We start from the raw sequence: 21,658 nt of genomic DNA, 5'->3' as shown, positions 1-21,658 counted from the left end.
TTTGAAGAGGGCAAAAACAATGTTGGGTAAAGAGCAGAACTTTTTTTTTTTTTGGTACTGGGGATCGAACTTGGGCCTTTGCACTTGCAAGGCAGGCTGTGGAACCACTGAGCTAACTCCCTGGCCCAAGAGTAGAACTTTTGTTCTGTTTTGGTATTGGAGATCAAACTCAGGTCCTTGCACTTGCGAGGCAGGCCACCGAACTGCTGAGTTAAATCCCCGGCCCAAGAGTAGAACTTTTAAGACTGATTTTATCCAGAAGATTATTCAGAACTGCGGGACTATTTTTGGTAAGTGTCATTAGCTGTCCTAAAATTACTAATGGGGAAAAACTCACCCTCCAATCATAATGAAATCAGTAACCAAAAGATACTAGAAAAAATAATTTTCTGAAGTTTTTCCAGTATTATTTAAAAACAGTTTACAAAACATGGCATCTTAATGAAAAATTTAAATTCTCAGATACTGTTCATTACAAAAATTTGTGGAGTTCAGCTAAAATGATACCTTAACAAATGCATAGCTTTGAATCCCTTAACCAAAAATCAAACAAATATTCATAGAAATGCAAACTAAAGAGGAAAAATGAAGGAAACAGTAATGAATTACCAAAAGCCTGGCTCCTGAGGGAAGAACACTTAAAGATGAACAGAGGAAAAAAAAAGCACAAATTAGTAATTTTAGGAATGCAAAAGTAAACCTAAACATATACAACAAATAATTCTGTGGATAGTATTATGGTAAATACTTGAAAACTAAAGACAACTCCATGGAAAATGTGCCAGAGCTTATAAACAGAAACTCCCATAACCATCAGAACAGTCCTTTAAAGAGAGCAGCCACAGGTCCCAAGCAGCATCTTCTACCACTCGGGATTAATACACGACTTGGAAAACCCAACCCCATGGAGGCCAGTTCGCAGTTTATCAGTCCAGAAACAATGCAATTCTGACAACTCTGGACAGGGTTTTTCCAAGAATGTGAGACTTCGTACAAAAAAGGATCAGCCCCAAGAACAGCTGCGGCATCTGAAGAAAAATGACCTGTGCGGGGGTGCGGGTGGGAGGAACTAAGAAGCAGGGTTTCCCCACCTCTGAGGACGTGCAGGGCCAGGAAGTTCTTCACACAGGGCCGTTGTGTGATGTGGACAGGGAGACAGCACCCGGCCTCTGCCTCGGAGATCCATCCTATGGCACCTCTTACCCCAGTCTCAACAAGCAAAATGGCCAGGAACTGCTGCCTCGTGAGTCATTATAAGCCAGTCTGGTTTGATGCAGGGCTAGATGAAAGAACAATGGAATGGCAAGGAGAGGAATCCTTGGATCCCGGCAGGGAGAGAAGGCAGGAGTAGGAAGCAGTGCGGGAGATGCGAGTGCTGTGAGTGCTGAGACATTGTGCCATTTCTGCAGAGGAAATGAACACGGGATTCCCCCCTGTGACACAGGCTGACTGGCAGTGCACCAAGCAAACAGGAAAAAGAAAACAAAACTCAGACTAAATAGAGTAGAGTGTCCCTCTAACTTGGAGCTAAGGATTTCTTAAAATACAAACCATGAACAAAAGTGGAAAAGCGGCTTACCACAAGCATGTGATTTGGCAAAGTCCACTTGTAAAGTAAGTGAGATATTACATACATCAGAGAATCAGTGAAGATCAACAATCACAAGCATAAGAATCAATAAGACAAAGAGAAAAACGAGAAATTGAGGAAAATAAAATTAAAGCCAAAATAACATTTCATCCTTTTTTTTACAAAAAATTTAAATAAATATTTGACACCATGAAGTGTTGACAAAGATGTAATCAGCACACACATAGCTAGGAAGATGATAAACTGGTATATATTTTAGCGAACAATATGGCAGAGTCTAGTAAAAATGACGTGTGTCACATGACGAGTAGTTACTCCCTTAGAAGTGATTCCCAAAGCACAGTCCCCACACCATCAGCCTCAGCATCACCCAGCAATGTGCTGATATAATGTGAGTCCTTGGCCCCTTCCAGACCTTCACAGGAAGCTGGGTCTAGGCCCTCTCGGGGCCTGTGAGGCTGCTCTTGTAGGAGAGCTACTGACCCAAAGCAGCCCTCGTGCATATGGAGAGAATAAGAATGTCCGCACCAGCACTGTTTTTAATAAAGTTTTAAAAGCTATGAACACATACTCAACACAGTAATGAATACACGACAGTGTATTTATTTGCACAGTGTAAATGAGAATGTAAATCAAGTCTGAGCTGAAATCATCAACATGGATGCTTAATCCAGATGTCTGTCTTATGTGCATAAAAACACACATCCTGGAGTACTACTTCTGTGACTGTTTCATTTGGAATACACCTGTGTGTAAGGACCAGCAGCGGAGGTGATCAGAGAGGGGCACAGGGGACTTGAGGTTGGTGAAATTTCATTTCTTCAGGGAGTATGTGGATATTAATTACTTATGCCTTTCTGTAACATTCTTTAAAGATCTGAAGCAAATGACGTTAAATCTGGAAATGTGGGTATGTTATATTATCATTAGTTCTTTTCTAAATATTTAAAATACTTTCTAGTTAAACTGAAAACCATGAATGGATGATGATAACTCTCAAAGCTCTAAATAAAACCCTCATGGGGAGATAATTATATCAGATAAAATCATAAGCCAGTGGCTATATTTTAGGTCATCTTTGCATTCTAGCTTGTCTCTGGGGGGACAGTAAATTTAGTACAGGTGCATTTTTATCTATTAATTCTGTCTTTCCTTTGTTGTTAACGTTACCACTAGCAGAAACATGACCTCATTCTCTTCCCAGCGCCCCAGAGGACTGAGGCACAGAGGAAGCCCTGGCTCAGGAGAGTCAAATCTGCTGACCTAGCAATTACCAGAGACCCAACATCTAACTGAGGATCACGGAGCCGGAAAAGAAAACAGAGCAGGCCCTCTCCACAGTGATGTGGTGATCAGGACATCTTGACACTTGGCACAGGACAAAAGCAGTAAGAAATCTTTCCTGAGAAGATCACTGGGCCAGGTGGGACAGGTTCCTGTGGTGTCCCACATACACAGGGCCTGGCTCTGCAGCCCCTGCTCTCCAGCTCACCCAGTTCACGACATCCAGGTGGCTACAGATGGGCCTTCTCCCTTTCTTTCCTTTGGTTATTTTCTGAGTACAACTTTCCACGGCCTTGTCTTAATTTAAAAATGATGGCTTGCCTTAGCAACCTTTGACTTCTATTTCAGATTCAGTGGAATGAGTCCAAACTACCATGTTTATTGTGCAGAGTTTTAATTCTGATTGAGTCATCTAAATTAGACTCCCCATTTTCATCCTTGGAGATGAAGAGGCCGCCTTCTGAAAGGGAGGTGTGACGGTCAGACTGGGAAGTCCAGAGAGAGCTGATGATCATGCAGTGGTCTCGTCAGCTCTTGCTGAGGCAAAGAAGCTGAAAATCCTGAGGCCTGATATTTTTTTCATCGGTACTTTAAAACTACATACTCACAAGATATGCCCAGCTCTATTATTATTATTATTATTTTTTACCCTTTAAAGAATGAGCCAAACTCTTTCTTGAGATGCTCAAAACCACAAAGACCCAACCACTTACTGTTTAACTGACATCTGTCTAATAGGCACTGCCACACACCTGGCCTGGCACTGTGCTTGGCCAGCTGTGGAGGCTGCTGCAGCCTTGGTGATGGGGTCTTCAGGAGGTTTGTGGGTTAGATGAGGTCATCTGCTGGCCCCCACCTTGCCAGAAACTGCTTGCAGCTCTCCAAAACTGCAAGCAGTACATTTCCATCATTTGGGTCACCTGGTCTACGGTATTTTGTTACGGCAGCCCGAGGCAAGACAGTGGCCAGGACAGGATGCAAATACCTGCCATGCCCTCTTTTCTTCTCTAAGGAGCCGGAGAGACTGTACTGTGCAGCCAGCCCACCTGAAGTACCTGGGCACTGAGCACCACAGTTGGACCTTTGCCATCAGAATACCCGGGAAGAGGCTGGCACTGGAACTGTAGATGGAAAACCTAACCTGTACTACCCCCGGAAGTGGAAACAGCAGCAAGTGGAAACCTGAATGGACCGCTGCATGCATCTGCACACTCGAGGCACCCAGACAAGACTTTCACCTGTTCTCCACAGTATTTCCTGTCCTCACCCTTTGATTTCTTTAGCCTTTCCTGGGAGGAGACATGTATGACAAAGAAAGGACAGGCAGTGTGACAGAGATAAAAGGGGTGGGGTAGGGAAAAGGCGAAGGGTGAGTACAGAGACCTGGGAAGAAGGGGTCCTGGGACACTGAGATGTTCAGCACAGAGCCCTGATTGTATCTCCGAGCTGCCTGAGGCAACAGGCTGTGTGGCTGCCTGCTGGTACCTGTGTGTGCACACGTGTGTGTGTGTGTTTAGGAAACCGTGCAGCATCTACTTCTCCCCTAGTCTGTTCACTCCCCTCCACACCCTGGCAGGTACCAGAGATCAAACTCTGGACCTTGCGCTTGCAAGGCAGGCATGGTACCACTGAGCTAAATCCTGGGCCCCTGTTCATTCACTTCTGCATCTAGCTGTCCTTCACAGCACCAGTCACAGAGGTAAAAACCTCTATGTTCAGCACAGGAACTGATCAAAACTAGCTGTTCTCCATATCCATGGGTTCCACAGCTGCAGAGTGAAACAGCCTTGGGTGGAAAATGTGTTAGATCTGCAGTGGTAGTGTCTGGACTGAATGTGTACAGACATTTTTACTAGGCATTATTCCCTAAGGGGTATGGTATAAAAACTGCATGCAGCATGTACATGGTACTACGTGTAAGCCATCTAGGGATGATTTAGGCATATGAGAGGATATGTGAGGTTCTATGCAAATATGACACCATTTTCTCTAAGGAGGCTTGAACAGAATTTGGTATCCATGCAGAAGGTTCTAGAACCTGGCCCCTAGGGATACTAAGGACAGCTGTGTTTTTAGGATAGGCTGCCTCCTGAGGAGGAAGATGCACCCTGTAAAACATACCATACCCTGTCAATGAATTTTTTTCTTCAACCCCCAGGATTGAACCCAGGCTTCATGCATGCTAAGTACGTGCTCTGCCACTGAGTTACCTCTCCAGCCCTCAAGGAATTTTTAATAATGGGGGGAAGAACCTTATACAGTATTCAGAAAAGTCCAACACAAAACCACACAGATGTATAGTTTGGTATCAATTACATAAATACACTCATGAACATACACTGGAAAGTACCACACTAGAACAGTAATAGGTGTTTTACTCTGCTCTGGAATTATGAATAACTTGTCTTTTTTCAGTTAAAAATGTTTTTTCCAGCTGGGTGTGCAGCTTAATGGTAGAGTATTTGTCTAGCATATGTTAGGTGCTGGGTTCAATCCCAAGCACCAAATAAATAACTAAGAAAATAAATTTTTAAAAATTATTTTCCCAATTTTGTGTAAGCATAATTTTTAATTTAATTTTAATTTTGTTTTTCTTTTTTTGAAACAAGGTCTCACTATGTAGTTCAGACTAGCCTTGAACTCACTATGCAGCCCAAGTGGGCTTCCAACTCCGGCCAATCCTCCTGCCTCAGACTCCCGAGCGCTGGGATTACAGGCGTGCACCACCACACGTCCAGCTTACCATTTGTAACTTTAGAAGTTTTTTCTGTTTTGTTTTGCTTTTTAAATCTTCAACTAGAACCTAAAAGTACAGGAAGAGACAGAAGAAGGACCAGGCAGATGGGCCCCGGCGTGTACACTTTGACTTGGTGTATACTAACAGAATGGACTCCTGGGGACTTTGTTCCACTGTCCCCACTCACCTCGCCTCTCCGAGATCTGCAGGTAACCTGTGGACAGGTACTGCTCCATGTCCTGCTGGAAGGCCTCCTCGAAAAACTTCTGCCGCTCCTTCAGCTTCATCTGCTGGGCGTGTTCCATTTCCAGGACCTTCTGCGCATGCTCTGCATCCAGCTCAGCTGGGGAAGCACAACACTGGAATCAGGGCCTGCACACACACCTCCATGTGATGGTGCCACACGGCTTGTAGTGGCCTGGGATGGTGCCCAACTGCAGGGACAGTACCTCCACCACCCTCCTCCCACTTAGCTGTGCATCCTCCATGTCACTCCACGGCTTTATGTGTTCTATTGACCCTCCCCACCAATGTCACCCACTCTTCGATGACAAGTACCTGCTCATGTTTTGGACCAACTTCCCAAGTGACTCCTGGGCTAACAAGTGTCTTAATCCATCCTGATGTTTCTACATCACTGTGTTCACAGTTGCAGCTGACTTATGAATTAGATACAAGGTGAGACTTGGGAGTTCCTGGAGAACTGTGACCACAGTTCAATGTCTGGCATGTTGTAGCCCTTGATAAAAACTGAGAGTATGAAATCATGGAACAGTGTTCAATCTTAAGAAGGAAAGAAATTGATACAAGCACAAGGGTGAACCTTCAGGAGATACACCAAATAAAATATGCCAATCATGAAACGATGAGCACTAAAAGATTCAGTGTATATGAGGAAGCTAAGAGTAGCCAAATCCATAAGATGGAAAGTAGAATGGCAATTCCCAGTGGGTGAAACGGGGCAGGAAGATGGGGAGTTAATACGTACAGAGATTCAATTTCACAGAACCAAGAGAGTTCCAGAGATAAATAGTGGTGAGGGTTGCACACCCTTATGAATGTATTTAGTACCACTGTGCATTTAAAAATTGGTAACATGATAAACTTTTATGCTGTGCATATTTTACAATGAAAAAATTAGTAAAAACAGTTAAATATGCAGCCATTGTGGAGTATTAGAAAGTGCTAGAAACTGGCAAACAACTTTGCTGTTTATCAACCATGAATCCTGGCTAATCAATTAACTTTTGAAATCAATTAACATCTGAAAATTTTAGAAAAATTAACCCAATATGAAACTTCTATGAAATAAGATGAAAGAACTGTAGAATGAAAGAGCAGTGACCTCTCCAGTAACACCAGGTAACAGCTACTCATTAATCACCCTTCAACTTGACATTTAAAGAAGAGTCACAGTGTGCATATCCTTAAAGTTATAAGAAAACATTTATCATTACTCACCCTGGATGGGCCAAGAGTGATTTCCAGACTTGCTTTTAAATCTTAAGTCCTCCGAACCTCCCACTGGATGTGGGCAGAACCCTAATGTAGCCCCATCCCTCTGCTCCTAGGTGTGCTTCCCCTGAATAACTCCAAGGATGGTGACTGTGACAGGTAACCCCATGTCTCTGTAATGCTCTATGGCAGAGCTGAATTTACAAAGGATGGACATCTAAGTGAGCCTGGCCCACCCAAGGGAAAGACAAGAAGTACAAAAGGAATTTGACACAGGCACATTCTCTGTCACTGGCCATTCTCTGTCACCATGGAGGGGGCTATATCACAGATAATATGGGAGCTGAGCATCCCAGTGGACAAGTATCAGCACCACAACTACAAGGGACTAGAACTCTGGCAAAACCCCACATGAACCTCTGAGCAGATTGGGCTTCAATGCCCCCAGAAAGCTGGGCTTCTGATCCAGCCTGAGAATGATATGTTTGCCTGGTTTTAAACTGCCAAGGCCATGGCTATGTGGTCCATGGCAATATGGGCTGACTCCTAACAAGGTGTATGAATCCCAGCTGCTGCCTAAATCTGGTTGACTGAAGAATCTAAAAAGGATAACCCAAGCTCCTTCCCTTAAGGGAATAACATCAGGTTATAACAACCCATCACGTGCTCTTCTACTAAAAATTTGTACTTTAACTAAAAGAGAACAACCTCCAACCTAGACTGATGTATCCAGCAAAACTCTCTTTCAAAATGGATGGGGAAATAAGACACTTCCACGACAAAGAACACCTGAGAAACTACATGAATACCAAACCAGCACTACAAGGAATTCTAAACAAGATCCTAGAAAAAGACAATGAAGGCAACAACACGATGAGGCCCAACAGAGCAAATCAAATAGGCAAGGCAAGAAATTAAAAGGAGAAGGTGAAAAAGTAAAAAGAGTCAACTAAAGGCCAATAACATGTCAATAATAAGTCAGTACATATCAGTTATAACCAGCAATGTCAATGGCCTCAACTCACCAATCAAGAGAAATAGACTGGCAAAATGGAATAAGAAGCAAAATCCAACAATATGTTGTATACAAGAAACACACCTAGCACAAAAAGAAGCCCATAGACTGAAAGTGAAAAGATAGAAAACAATTCTCCATGTGACAGGAGCCCCCCAAAAAAACAGGGGTAGCAATCTTATTTGCAGACAAAGTAAATTTCAAACCAAAACTGATTATAGTATTATTGATGTAGGACAGTACTGTATCATACCTCTATGAATGCAAAATATCTTGTACCTGCTTTATGATACATAGTAGAGACCGTGCTTTATCAGAGCTACATTTAATGATATTACTCTAGAAAGATGTTCTCTTTCCAGATGATGACTAAGAGGCTAATAGAAAAAATGGTGCCAGGTACCACAGCAGCAACAGAACTTTGCTGTTGTCTGGATATTATTCTTTTCTTTGTTTTTTTTTTTTTAATGGTATGTGCTGAATGTCTGTAATTTTGTTCAGATGACTGCAGAACCTGGAAAAGCTGTTGCTGTTATCGATGTATAACATACTATTATTAGTCTTTTTATATAAATATAAATATATATGCATATATATATATATAAATTGAATTTTGGGAAACTTTAATGGTGTTGCCAATTTTGGAAAAAGTCATCCCAATTTACTGTGTTGAGTTGGCATTGTACAGAAATGGACAGCCATATTGGTCTAGAAATGTTAATTTATTTTTATTTTTTTTTTTCCATGTGTACAGGGGTAACACATCGTACTAAACATGTAAGGTCATATCTACGTGGGTTTGATTACAGAAACTCATAAAGTATTCTCTAAATAATGAAAAAATGAATAAGATAAGACTATAAGAGCAAGAAGCAATTTAAATACGTTCAGGGACCATTTTCATCTCCAGAATTAAGGATTATTTTAATGTTACATCATTGCCTTTCCTCTTTTACTTTCCTATTTAGTTTTATTTTAGGATTCCCTATTTTTAATGTTCGTACAGAGATTTCTTTAACTGAAATACCAAATAGTTTCTTTGGTGTGAAAAACTATAATAGTACACAGGATCCTAAAGAGATAATTAATAATGTGAAATAGAAAGTAAAGGGCTAAAGGTGTAGGGCAAGTGGGAAGGGTGGGGGAAAGGTAATAAGGGAGAGGAAAAAAATATGAGAAACTGAAAAAATGGAAATAAAGTGTTTATAAACGGGGAGGCGAGGAGGGGGTGAAGGGAGGGCAGGGACAAGGGGAAAAAATGAGAATCAAGACCTATTATGTCTTTACAGAATCCCAATGATGAATGTAACTGTACTGTATACCTAGATTGTACCAATAAACTCAATAAAAAAAAGTTTTGTACTTTAGGATAATAGTAGCTGGCTGTGAGTCTCAGTAGTTATAGAAAGATACTGGGGGATACAGAAAACTCAGAAAGCAATCTTTGTGTTTACTCACTTGGTACAATGAACAAGGTATACATATGTACACAAAAGTGTCAAACCAGGATTTTTTACCCACGTAATGCTATAACAAATTTTGCATGCTTACCTGGGCATAACGGGGTAAAATATACCCTTACCACCCTTCTGTTATGAAAACATGTATTTTATTGTAATGGAATGGGAATGGGACTCACAGTAGCTGTACCTGGATAAAGGACCCATCTGTGCATTCATCCACTTGGCAGACAGACAGCAAGGTACATACAGGAGCTCCAAAATAGCAACAGGTGAAATGCTTACTGATAAATTTCTGTGCACTCTGGATTGAAGTTTTCTTTTAATTTTTTTTTTCTGGCAAAATTAGCCCAATTCAGTACAATGCCATTTGAAAAACCAGATTTGCAAGTGTTGGAGAAGGTCAAAAGTGAATCATCAGACTGCTCAGGCAGAGATGATGAAGATGATAATGACTCTGACTTTGGCCATGTATGTCAAAGTTCTTGTGACAGTCAAAGGGAGCAAGAATTAACTGACAGACACAGGGAATGCAGATGATGAAGAAAACAGCAATATGGGTATATATTTGACTAACAGAAATATTGCAAAATGGTCATGCAACCAAATGGAATGATCCCATGTTAGAACTAGGTCTGAAAATATAGTGAGGATCTTAGCAGGGGTAAAATCTATTGGACAGAATGCCAGCACTGCCATTCAATTGTAACAATTGTTGGAAATTGCAACAGATGAAATGCTCCAAGATGCTGTGAAACCATAAAGGCTGAAATGTAAGTAAAATGTTCTGTATGCACCAATAGCCATATTAAAAATGTATTTATTATGACATCCTGCTAGCTTAACTGAAGGCATTCATAGGTCTGCTGTATTTAGGGTTTTTTCATGGTAATCAGAGGAATGTAAAAGAGTTACAGAAAAGTGATGGGTCAAAATATGGCATAAAACTTTATGCTCTTTTAGATGCAAAAACTTATTATGCTTCCAATCTAGACATTTACCCTGCAACTCAGCCAATAGGTCCTTAGTCATATAGTAATAAACTGAATGATGCTATGAACACACTTGTTGCTCCCATTTCTTAAACTAACTGGCATGTGCCATTCAAAAACTGCTTTACTATTTTTCCAATCGATGTTACATTTGTTAACAGAGTACAAGTTGACCAGCGTAGGAACTGTATGCAGGAACAAAGCAGAAGTTTTAAATGAAATGTTACAATTTCAAAATAGGGAATTGTATAATACAATCTTTGGATTTCAGAAAGATTTCTCATATATGACCTCATATACGGTAAAGAAAAACAAACTAGTACTGCTGATGTCAACATTGCACCATGATGGAAATACTGATAGGGAAACCTCAACAAAGCATAAGTCTGAGATGGAAATTTTCTACAACAAAACCAAAGGCAAAGTAGATGTTGTTGATGAGTTATGCAGCAACTATGATTTCACTAGAAATACAAGCATTGGCCAATGGTTGTGTTTTAATCCTAAACATGTGTGGCATAAATAATTTGATAAGTTTATAAAGAACATGACAAGTGCAAAATACCACAGAGAAATTTTCTTAAAGGATTAGGACTGGAAATCATAAGAGATCCTTTATAGCAGAGGAAAAACATAATATTTCTGCCCAGGAAACTATGGGAAAAAATTGTGCAGCACACAATTTTGAGCCAACAGGTAAACAGGCAGGTACAGCATCACAAAGACCTACTATCACAACAGGAAAACCAAAAAGATGTCAACTGTGCCCCATAACAAAGGAAGGAACACAAAACATATGTGCTATCAGTGTAAGTGACACATGTACGAAGCATGCAATTTTCATGTGTGAAGACTGCCTTAGGTAAGGCAGTTGAGGCAAAGATTATTTTTGTTTTAGAGTTCTACAGGTATTTATATCATAGTTCACATAGGTTTTTATTTCTGATGTTGCTTTTCAGGGTCTGTAAGCTAGTGCACAGCTGATAAGAAAATTTTAATGTCTGTTGTAAGCACTCATTATATATTTGATATTTTATTGACCTCATTTTCCTAAGTGAATGTTGTAAAATATAATAAGCTCCTGACAAAACAAGAAGAGAAGAGAGGTGACAAGAATGTCCTGCCACATAGGAAAGGAAATCTAAGCACATGTGCTGTCAGTATAAGCAAGACATGTGGATGAAACACACAGCTGTCATGTGTGAGGACTGCCTTGGGTGTGAAAACTGAAGCAAAGCATATTTCTGTTGCAGAGTTCTGTGGGTATTTTCATATAAGAATTTATTTCTGATACTATTTTTTAGGTTTTGTAAGCAAGTGCACAGCTGATGTGAAAATGGTGATGTCTATTCTAAGCACTCATTAATATTTGATATTTTATTTTATAGATCTGATTTTCCCAAGTGTATGTTATATAATATAGTAGGAAGCTCTTGACCAAACAGGAAGAGAGTGAGAAGAATGTCCTGCCACACAGGAAAGAAAAACTAAGCACATGCGCTGTCATTGAAAGTGAGATGTGTGCATGGAGTATGTAGCTGTCATTTGTGAGGACTGCCCTGGGTATGACGATTGATGCAAAGGTTACTTTTATTGCAGAGTTCTATTGGTATTTTCATTGTAGTTCACATAAGAATTTATTTTTGATGTTATCTTTTAGGTCTTGTAAGCAAGTACACAGCTGATGTGAAAATGTTGATGTTAATTTTAAATATACAATATAGTAAAATTTTATAACTTTATTGATATTTTATGTTCCTGTTAACTATACATTATGTAATATATTAAGAACCTCCTGACAAAAATGACAAGACCAGTAAGATGTCAAGTATGTCCGAAAAGGCCAGGAAAGCAAAACACATGTGCTTTCAGTATAAGTGATACGCGTGTATGGAATATGCTACTGTCATGTATGAAGACTGCCTAAGGTGTAATTATTGAAGTAAAGATTTTTTTGTAGTGTGCTGTTGGTATTTTCATTGTAGTTCATATATAAATTTATTTGTTGTTATATTTTAGACTTTGTACACCAAAAAAGTTGTTGAAATTTTTAATGTTTTATGAACTCTCCATAAATATTACAGATTCAATACTTTGATTTTAAGAACTCACTGTTTAATAAAACTCATAAAAGTGAAATAATTCAATAGAAATACTCATAAAATAAACATGGGTATTATAAACCCAAGTTTCTGCACCTTTGTGACAGAATTTACATTATGGTCCTCTTAAGTAAATGTTTCAGAGCACCTACTCTATGGTAGGTCTTGTGCTCAGCTGACTCTAACAGGAGGCCAGGCTATCAATCCAGATCTCTGGCCATCTCCTGGGACAAATGGAGTGTTCCAAGCACAATCCACCCAACGCCTGTTTCCACGGCTTCACCTCTGATGAGTGACAACATCTTCAAGATACTACCAAGTGATTTTTAACAAGACAAACCCTACTGTAAATACTCCAAATGGCCCATGTGATCTGCCTTTGCCTCCTGCCCCCTCTAATTCCTATCACCACTGCTCCTAGTGCAACATAATCTTACTATTGTGACAGCCTTAAAAAACCTGCAGCGCGGGAGTTTATTTATCTTAAATTATGTATAGTTTCTCATCTGGGCTTTCTCCTTGTCTTCTAATCTATGTACATGCAAACTAATGTTTTTTTTTTGTTTGTTTGTTTTTTTGAGACAGGGTCTCACTATGTAGTTGAGACTGACCTGGAACTCACTATGTAATCTAGGCTGGTCTCGAACTCAGTGATCCTCCTGCCTCAGCCTCCCAAGTGCTGGGATTATAGGCATGCACCACCACGACCGGCCTCAAACTAATGTTAACCAAAGCAACATACACAGGAAAGTAAAGCTTTCTGGTTGCATATAATTGCATGCGTATTTCCTCTGTATTCTTCTCATATTGTTATGGCTCTCATGTGTGTTCCTTACATTTCATGTCATTTTCCATCTCATGCCTCTGTTTACAATGGAAAGGGCACAGATTTAGGGGTGAGTCCCAAATCAGGTGCTATCCCTTCATCAAACACTTGTAGGCCTTCTACTACCTCTGCTGTCCTCTGCTGTGGAAGGCAGTCAGGGAAGCCTGTCCAGAAGCCCACAGTCCCCATCAAGCCAGCCTTGGTCAGAATCTCCTCTGAATCTCAGGGAACCTCCAAGCCAGCACAGCTCTGAAATTTTGGGAAGTAAGGTGATATTCAACCAATGGGTGGCAGGAATCACTGTGCCTCCACCTGCACCTCCCATCCTTTGAGTGAATACTCTCAGACATACTCTGAACATTGAACACTTCTCGAGAGCCTGGTTCCCTTACCTTTACCTCCCCACCCTAGTCAGCCTGCATACTCCCTCCCCCTTACCCATGCAACCAGATGCAGAGAATCCTTGCTCTGTTTCAGGGAACCCCTCAGTTGCAATTTCTTCCTCCAAACAAGTGTGATTTCTTAAGGGTGTTGGCAAGATTAACTGAGGCAGCTTGCGTGAAACACCAGGGACAGAGTATCACCCAGCAGCTGTCAACTAGCATTTACTCTGGTATTATTTACCCAAAAGACTTCCAAAAAGAGTGACATGAAACTTTCCAGGACCTAGGACCATGTAGATCGATGAGAATTACCCAGCTAGCCCCACTCAGATACTCAGGAGTTAGTTAGCTGGCTGTTAATAAATCTGAAAGGAATTTAGATGGCATTCTTAAGGAAAAAACAAACCAAAGAGGGTGTCTTTTCATCTGTTTCACTTCAGCTGGCAATGTCTCTGTTCAAATGCTTCATGGCTGCTGAACACATTAGAGTAAATCAACCCTAAAACATATGAAGTATGCTTCAATCACTTCAAAGTTCAATTCGCCTGCTTTTAAAAAATAATTCCAGAATAAGCAGCTCAGAACCAAACATCAGTGTAGAAATCATCAAAGGAGTTTTAATTAAAGAATATCTTGTTTTAACTGAATTAAGATTTTCTATATATAAAACATTAAAATATTTCATTTTTCTCAAGACTGCTGATAAAAGTTATTCTTTTCTATAAATTTTTATCTTAATTATTTTCTACATTAGGTTAAATTCAATCATGCCTTAATCCTCCATGGGTGGGGACGGTTTGGATTAAGAAACTTACAATGACTTTCAAAAAATAACAAAATATCACTGTTTGAAGTTTTAAAACACATAGCTCCCCAGTTATTTGAAATCTTTCCAGCTGTCCCATGTTGGGTTATACTTTACTTCAGAGCTCTCCTCATCCACCTCAGTGCTGACTGCAAGCTAAGCCAGGTTCCCTGAGAACTGATTCCTGTTACATCATGCCAGTTCCGCATCCAGGGTGATAAGGAAAAAGCACATGACAGGCATGTAAAAATGACTGCCGCTCAGGAGCCAAGAGTGTCACCCTCAGCTACATGACTGATGAGGATGTTCTAACTGTGCCGTGTGTCTTGAAATTGTGCTTTGGGCCTGTGACAGGGAAAAACCAAATGTGGGAGTTGTTAGAAGACAGGAGGCCATCTGAAGGGAAAATGTCAAATTTAAAGGTTTAGTGGCATCTGATTCTTGGAATGATTAGTAAAACAATCTAAATTATAGGACCTTTTCTACAAGGAAAAAACCCCTCATTCACACATTAAAATGTTATTTATTATACTGGGGAAAGCTGGACAAACACAAAGATTTAAAGAACTTCAATAAATGGCCTTAAAAAAAACAACAACAAAAAAAGATACAGTAGTTTTTCTATGAGGAAATAGTAGTAGTAATCATTTAATTCTATTATCAACCCAGGACTATGTCTTTTGCTACTTGAACTCCAGATCATTGCTCAAGTTTTATCTGACTGCAACTTCTACTTTAACTACCATTATCAATTTCACATGGTTACTCAAAACAACAAAAATTCCATTACCAATACAGGTGGTACAATTGATTCTCTACCGAGTGTTTTGATGGGGCATGAGGATAGCACAAGATACATGAAATTAAAAAAAATAAAATCCACCATGCTCATTTTAGGAAAAATCTCAACCTATTCTGTAACCAAGCCTTTCGACAGAGCTGACTGAGTAATAAAAGAGACCTAGCAGGTAAGAACTATACACCATCCCCACATGGCTGGCAGGGAGGAAATGGGAGACGTGAAGAAAGCCAGCCTCTATGTTGAAAGAGTTAATGAAAATATCCTCAATCTAAAATGAGAATAAGCATTCAGTTAAATATGAGTTGAGGAAAATTATGATAAGCTCTGTTTTAAAGATTGAGAAAATTTTTTCATCCCTGAGAAATAAGACTAAGGACAAACTTTAAAATCTGTCATTTAAATAAAATCTGATGTTATTATATTGAGTTGGGGATATGAATTTTGCAAAATCCAAATACATGTGACATGATCAAAGGAGAACTGTGAAATCTCCGTAAAGTTATAAACACAAATATTCCAAAGTATTCTGAATAGAAACTTAACTACTGATAAGATGTCAAATTACATGACCACTAAAAAAAAAAAAACCAAACTAAATTCTGTTAGTATAACTATTTAAAAGGTGAGACCTAAGGGCTGGGGATTTAACTTAGTGGTTCCAGCGCCTGCCTCGCAAGCGCAAGGACCCGAGTTCTATCCCCAGTACCAAAAAACAAACAAACAAAGAAAAAGGTGAGACCTATTAATTTTTTCATGCTTCAGGTGACTTGCATTACATAGTTAATAGTGTGATATATGAACAATGCATGTACATTGTGGACAAATTTTAACCATAAATAAGAATAATACAATGAAAATCCCTTTGAAATAATCAGAAACGGATGACCACAACTAGCATTGTGGTGTACACCATCAGGGTTTAGATTCTTTCTGTTAGGATGAACCACACTAAATTGTAATATTCCAATTTTTAGAGGTTTTTACTTTGAATCAATTATGGGTTCAGAGCATGTTCTTTAAAAACTACATCCTGGGCTGGGGATATAGCTTTGTGTTACATACAGCCCATGTTCCCTCACACCAAAACCAAAAACATACCTCTGGAACCTCCCCCAGTGCCAGCATCTAATTATGGCATGATATCAAAACCAAGAGACCAACGTGAGATGATACACAGAGCTTGGATGTCACCAGTCATACATGGACTTGTGTACACTCACAGCTTTACAGTCTTATCATGTGTACAGCCTTGTGTTACCCCCATGATCCATATGCTCATCTGTTCCATCTCAGAGTTCCCCATGCTACCCTTTTATAACAATACCCCTTGACCCCAAGCATTCATCTGCTCTTCAGATCCATAATTATATTATATTATATTCTCCTTTGGAGACTTGCTTTTTTCACTCAGCATCATTGCCTTGGGGCTCCATCCAAACTGCTGTACAAACTGAAAACTTGCTCCTTTTTACTGCTTGGCAGAATTTCATGGTATAGACAAACTATACAGTTTTTGTTTAGCCATTAACCCACTGAAGGACATATGGATGGAGTTCAACTCTGGGTCATTATGAATAAAACTGCTATGAACATTTGTATAGGTTCCTGCATGAAAATAAGTAATTTTCCTCGGACAAATGCCGAAGAGTGCACGGTTGGGTCATACGGAAATTTACTTTTCAGTTCTGAGGGCAACTGCCAAGCTATTTTACAGAGAGGCTAGCACATGTTACATGTCCATCTTGTACGAGTGACACAGACTCTCTGTGTCCCCTCCAGTATTTGACAGGACCCCCAACTGTCACATCGCGAATGTGTTTCCTTTCCTCCTTTCCTCTGAAGATGCATGTTTATTAGAAACATGTCTCACCTAAACTAAATTTTAGAGAAATTTTATTCAGCAATGGAAGACTTATCAATGACAAAATGTACAAGATTTTCTAGTTTTAACCCCACCATTTCTGCAGCTTTACCATTTAATGTTATATATTTCTTCTCCCTGATTTTCAAAATAATGCATACTTAACCATTTTCAAAGTTACTCCAACCTTCCTGCCCCTAACTTAACAAATGAATACACACTGTGTCATAAGAGACCTTCAAGTAAGATTTCTCTGGAATTAGAACATTTTTATATGTATTTTAAAAATATCAACTTCTGTAATCTGTGTTTCTATAATTTTTAAAAGTTCATCCATAATTAGTTTCTGGGCTGTGATGTGTCTGTGTTAGAACTCTCAACTAGAATATTAACATCCCCAAGTTCCATTCCCAGCACCAAACAAACATACAAACAAAAAACCAGATTCCATGACAGACATATTTTATACCACATATTATTTTTGAGTTTTCTACAGTACTATAGAATCCTTTTTCTTCATAATTGGAATTTAGAGGGAAAATTTGTTCATGCTGAAGTTAATACTTTGGGAGGGGGTGCTGGGGCCTGGTACCGGTTAGTCAGGTGTCCTACCACTGAGCTATACGCTATACACCCAATCCAAGTTCATACATCTTTTAAAAGAAATTCTAATGGCTTTTATAGAACTTTATCCTCCTTGCAAAACATGCACACATACACACATGTCCCCATCCTACACACATCAAGTACCAGTTATTTCTTTACCTGCAATTAATAAAGGATGATCCTTACCTAAAAATAGTAGAGGATAGTGTCAAATTCTTGCAGTCAAAATAAATGACTTTTACATCACAAAGAAGGCAAGGTGCTCGAGTTCTTTACCATGTTCCGTGCTTAGGAATGGCAACTGGAAGTGCTATTTCCTAAACCTAAGCATCAGGAGACACTCTAGTATCTAAGCTTCGGGAACTCCTCTCACATTTCTATCAGTTACTCTAAGGAAATGACCACTCCCTTGAGTACAGGAAAATATTCAGGCAGAAATTATAAGTAGGACAAGGTATGCCAGACAGGAAGCCCATGTGTGTGGCCCCACGCTGTTTTACCTTTCATGATAGGTCCAACAGCTCAAAAGCCCTCATCTCCTGCCCCAGCAGATGACTATAAAGCCCATACCATGGAACCTGGAGGCCGCAGATTTCCCACCACTGAGGGGCTGGCTGGCATACACCTCCAGTGCTTAAATGCTCAGATTCTATTTTTACTAACTTTTGATTGGGACAGGAAAAGGTAATCTCAAATACTGTCTATTTTTTAGTGAAATTACAAGAATATCAGGCTAGCATTAAGAAATTTGGGGCCTTTTGAATTAGTGTGACATTTCAAGAAAATTAGATTTAACTAATAAAAACTTCAAAGGTATTTTTGCATCAGATTGTTTTCTCTGTTTAAAGAATTGCTAGGGACTGGGGCTAAAGCTCAGTGCTAAAGCAGTGCTCAGTGTCAGTGAGGGTCTGTGTTCAGTCATCAGTACAGCACACATCAGAACAAAGAGTTTAAGATTAGTGGATAAGTGAGAAATGCACTCAATCTGTGCTAGAGGCTTTCTGAGTCATTATATTGTCCAAAATGTCCAGGCTAATATTGGGTGATTAATAGGCTTTGTGGCTTGCAATGAGAACAAGTGGCATCAAGGCTTCTGTACTTTTTGCAGGGGATCAACAAATACCCAAGGGTAAAATGAGCCATTTAGTTCAGTTTTATTTTGGGGGGTTTTTTTGAGACAAAGTCTCGGCTGTGTAGTCCAGGTTGGCCTGAATTCACAGCAATCTTCTTGCCTCAGCCTCCCAAGTTCTGGGATCACAGGTGTGCGCCACCATGCCCAGCTTAAAGTCAGTCATTTTAAAATAGTGGTTCAAAGCCAGTCGTGGTGGCGCATGCCTGTAATCCCAGCACTCCGGAGGCTAAGGCAGGAGGATGCTGTGAGTTCGAGACCAGCATAGTCTACATAGTGAGTTCCAGGTCAGTCTCAACTACAACTAGACCCTGTTTCAAAAAACCAAAAAAAAAAAAAAAAGTGTTTCAAATCCAGCTGAATCCACTACTATATGTTGACCAACAATATTTTGAAACAATATATAAAAATGCTGAATAAAATATCAAGAGTATATCATAGCTGGATGCAGCAATACTCGCCTGTAATCCTAGATACTCAGCAGTCAGGGGCAGGAGGATCACAAGTTTGAGATCAGCCTGGGGATTGGGGAGACCTTGTCTCAAAAAAAAAAGAAAAAGGACAGACTGGGGACACAGCTCAGTGGTAGGTAAAGTGCCCTGTGTTCGATCCCCAATATTCCCCCCAAAAAGAGTACATCAGGTAATCCCATTGTCTAGTATACATACATATACACATATATATGTACAATATTCACACAAACACTTTGGTAAGACCACAGGCTAGAAGCTTTATATTAGAGACATTTAGACAATAGCTTGGTTTCCTAGAATATTTAAGTCACATCTGACATGTTCTTGAATTTTTCCTACCATGTTAACTGAATCACTAAGAATTATTTGTAGAGCTGGGGATTTAGCTCAGTGATTCCGCCACCTGCCTTGCAAGCACAAGGACTGGAGTTCGATCCCCGGTACCAAAAAAAAAAAAAAAAAAAAAAGAATTATTTGTGGGATGGGGGTTCAGCTCAGTGCCTAACATGAGCGAGGCCCTAGGCTCGATCCTTAGTCTCACTCTCTCTCACACACACACACATACCCCAAAACAAAAAAGAATTATTTGTGGAAAAGATATATATATCACCAGTTTCAAACTCAAAAAATACACTTTAAGGTTGGGGATTTAGCTCAGTGGTACCACCACCTGCCTTGCAAGTGCAAGGTCCTGAGTTCAACTCTGGTATTGGGAAAAAGACAACACTTTAACATTTCATGAAAGACTTTAAAAAGTCTAAACCCACTATGTGAGTCCATGAGTAAAAATCAGCTATGAAACTGTCCCCTCAGAGGTTCCAGAGACATGAGTCAAGTTCTCCATGGCTGATGGCATCTGTCACCAAGAGACTTGGGGAAGCCAAAGACGATGAATCCCATCCTAGGGCAGAGAAGCTGCACTTCTCATCAAGCTCCAGGTGCTGCGGAGGCTGCCAGGCTGAATGCCAGATTCCGAGAACTACAGCTTTAGGTGAACGACAGCTGCAAGTCCACTTCGGTCACATTTTTACTTGGTATAAATATATATTAAATGGAGAAAATAAGGTGGGGAAGCTGGCAACAGTTCAGTGAAATAACAGAGATGTCATTCTAAGCATCTATAAAGTTACCTGAAAAGGAAATGTTCCAGCAACCAAGCTGCATGATCATAAACAGCACTGCCAATGTCACCCTTACCGAGGAAAGATGCACTCTGGCCCCTTCTGTGGAATCTATCATCACTTCGCCTCCATCCTGGGGCCTGGTGACTTCTACATAGCAAGGGTTAAAAGCCCTCGAGACCAGGTCTCTTTCTGTCCTGCTCCAGATCTAATGGGGCAGGGGCTCGCTCTCATGCTCTCCATTTGCACAGATAACGTAAAGAAGTTTTCAACCATCTCCATTTAGACATTCCTGTAGCATAAAATTACATTTGTATATAAACCTAAGAGACAAAAACTGGTGAATAAAAGTTTTAAAGAGGGAAGCTGGCACAATTCAGTGAAATAACAGAGATGGGAGTTAGCACAGCGGTTCTCCCGCCTGCCTGGAAAGTGCAAGGACCCGAGTTCAATCCCTGGCACCAAAAAAAAAAAAAAAAAAAAAAAAAAAACCCTGGTACACCCCGCGCAAAAAAAAAAAAAAAAAAAAAAAAAGTTTTAAAGAGATAATGGCAGGCAAATGGATAGATCTTGAGACCATAATGTTAAGCAAAAAAGGTCCGGAAAGTAAAATGTTGCATGACTTCTCTTATATGAGAAACCTGCAAACATGCACTAATAAAAAAATAACATGAGAAACAGAGGACACGTAACAATGCCCAAAAGATGCAAAAACACGTGACTCCCAGACTCAAACATATGCTAACAGAAATTGAGGCATCAATAAAATGAATTTGATTTGAAATTTTAGGTGTTACAAAAATTAACACAAGGAATCACTAAATATTAAAGTCTGATGGAGAAAGTGAAGTTACTCCAAACTTTCAAGATCATGGAGCATACAAAATGAGGCAAACCTGCCTAATAGGATTTTCCTAGTAATTCTGATATCACAACTTGATCAAATATTAATAATATTCTATTTTAAAAGGGAATCTAACCATATTAGATATTCAAACACTTCATAAAACAATTTA

At 39.8% G+C, this 21,658-nt stretch overlaps 1 protein-coding gene across 3 annotated transcripts in view; it reads right to left on the bottom strand.

Moving 5' to 3' along the window:
• The window catches only part of Dtnbp1 (dystrobrevin binding protein 1), a 110,003-nt gene that overhangs the window by 3,463 nt on the left and 84,882 nt on the right, over nt 1-21,658 (bottom strand). For all 3 annotated transcript variants that reach the window (XM_019207327.2, XM_033761907.1, XM_010622901.3), the window contains one exon: nt 5,800-5,955. In XM_019207327.2, coding sequence (XP_019062872.1) covers nt 5,800-5,955 — 156 coding nt within the window. The remainder of the gene's footprint in view (nt 1-5,799; nt 5,956-21,658) is intronic.

The sequence above is a fragment of the Fukomys damarensis genome, unplaced genomic scaffold (genome assembly GCF_012274545.1).
Source record: "Fukomys damarensis isolate Sample0158 unplaced genomic scaffold, DMR_v1.0_HiC HiC_scaffold_10, whole genome shotgun sequence".
Taxonomy (NCBI): domain Eukaryota; kingdom Metazoa; phylum Chordata; class Mammalia; order Rodentia; family Bathyergidae; genus Fukomys; species Fukomys damarensis.
The sequence above is the reverse complement of the archived record's forward strand: the minus strand, read 5'-3'. Positions and strand labels throughout refer to the sequence as shown.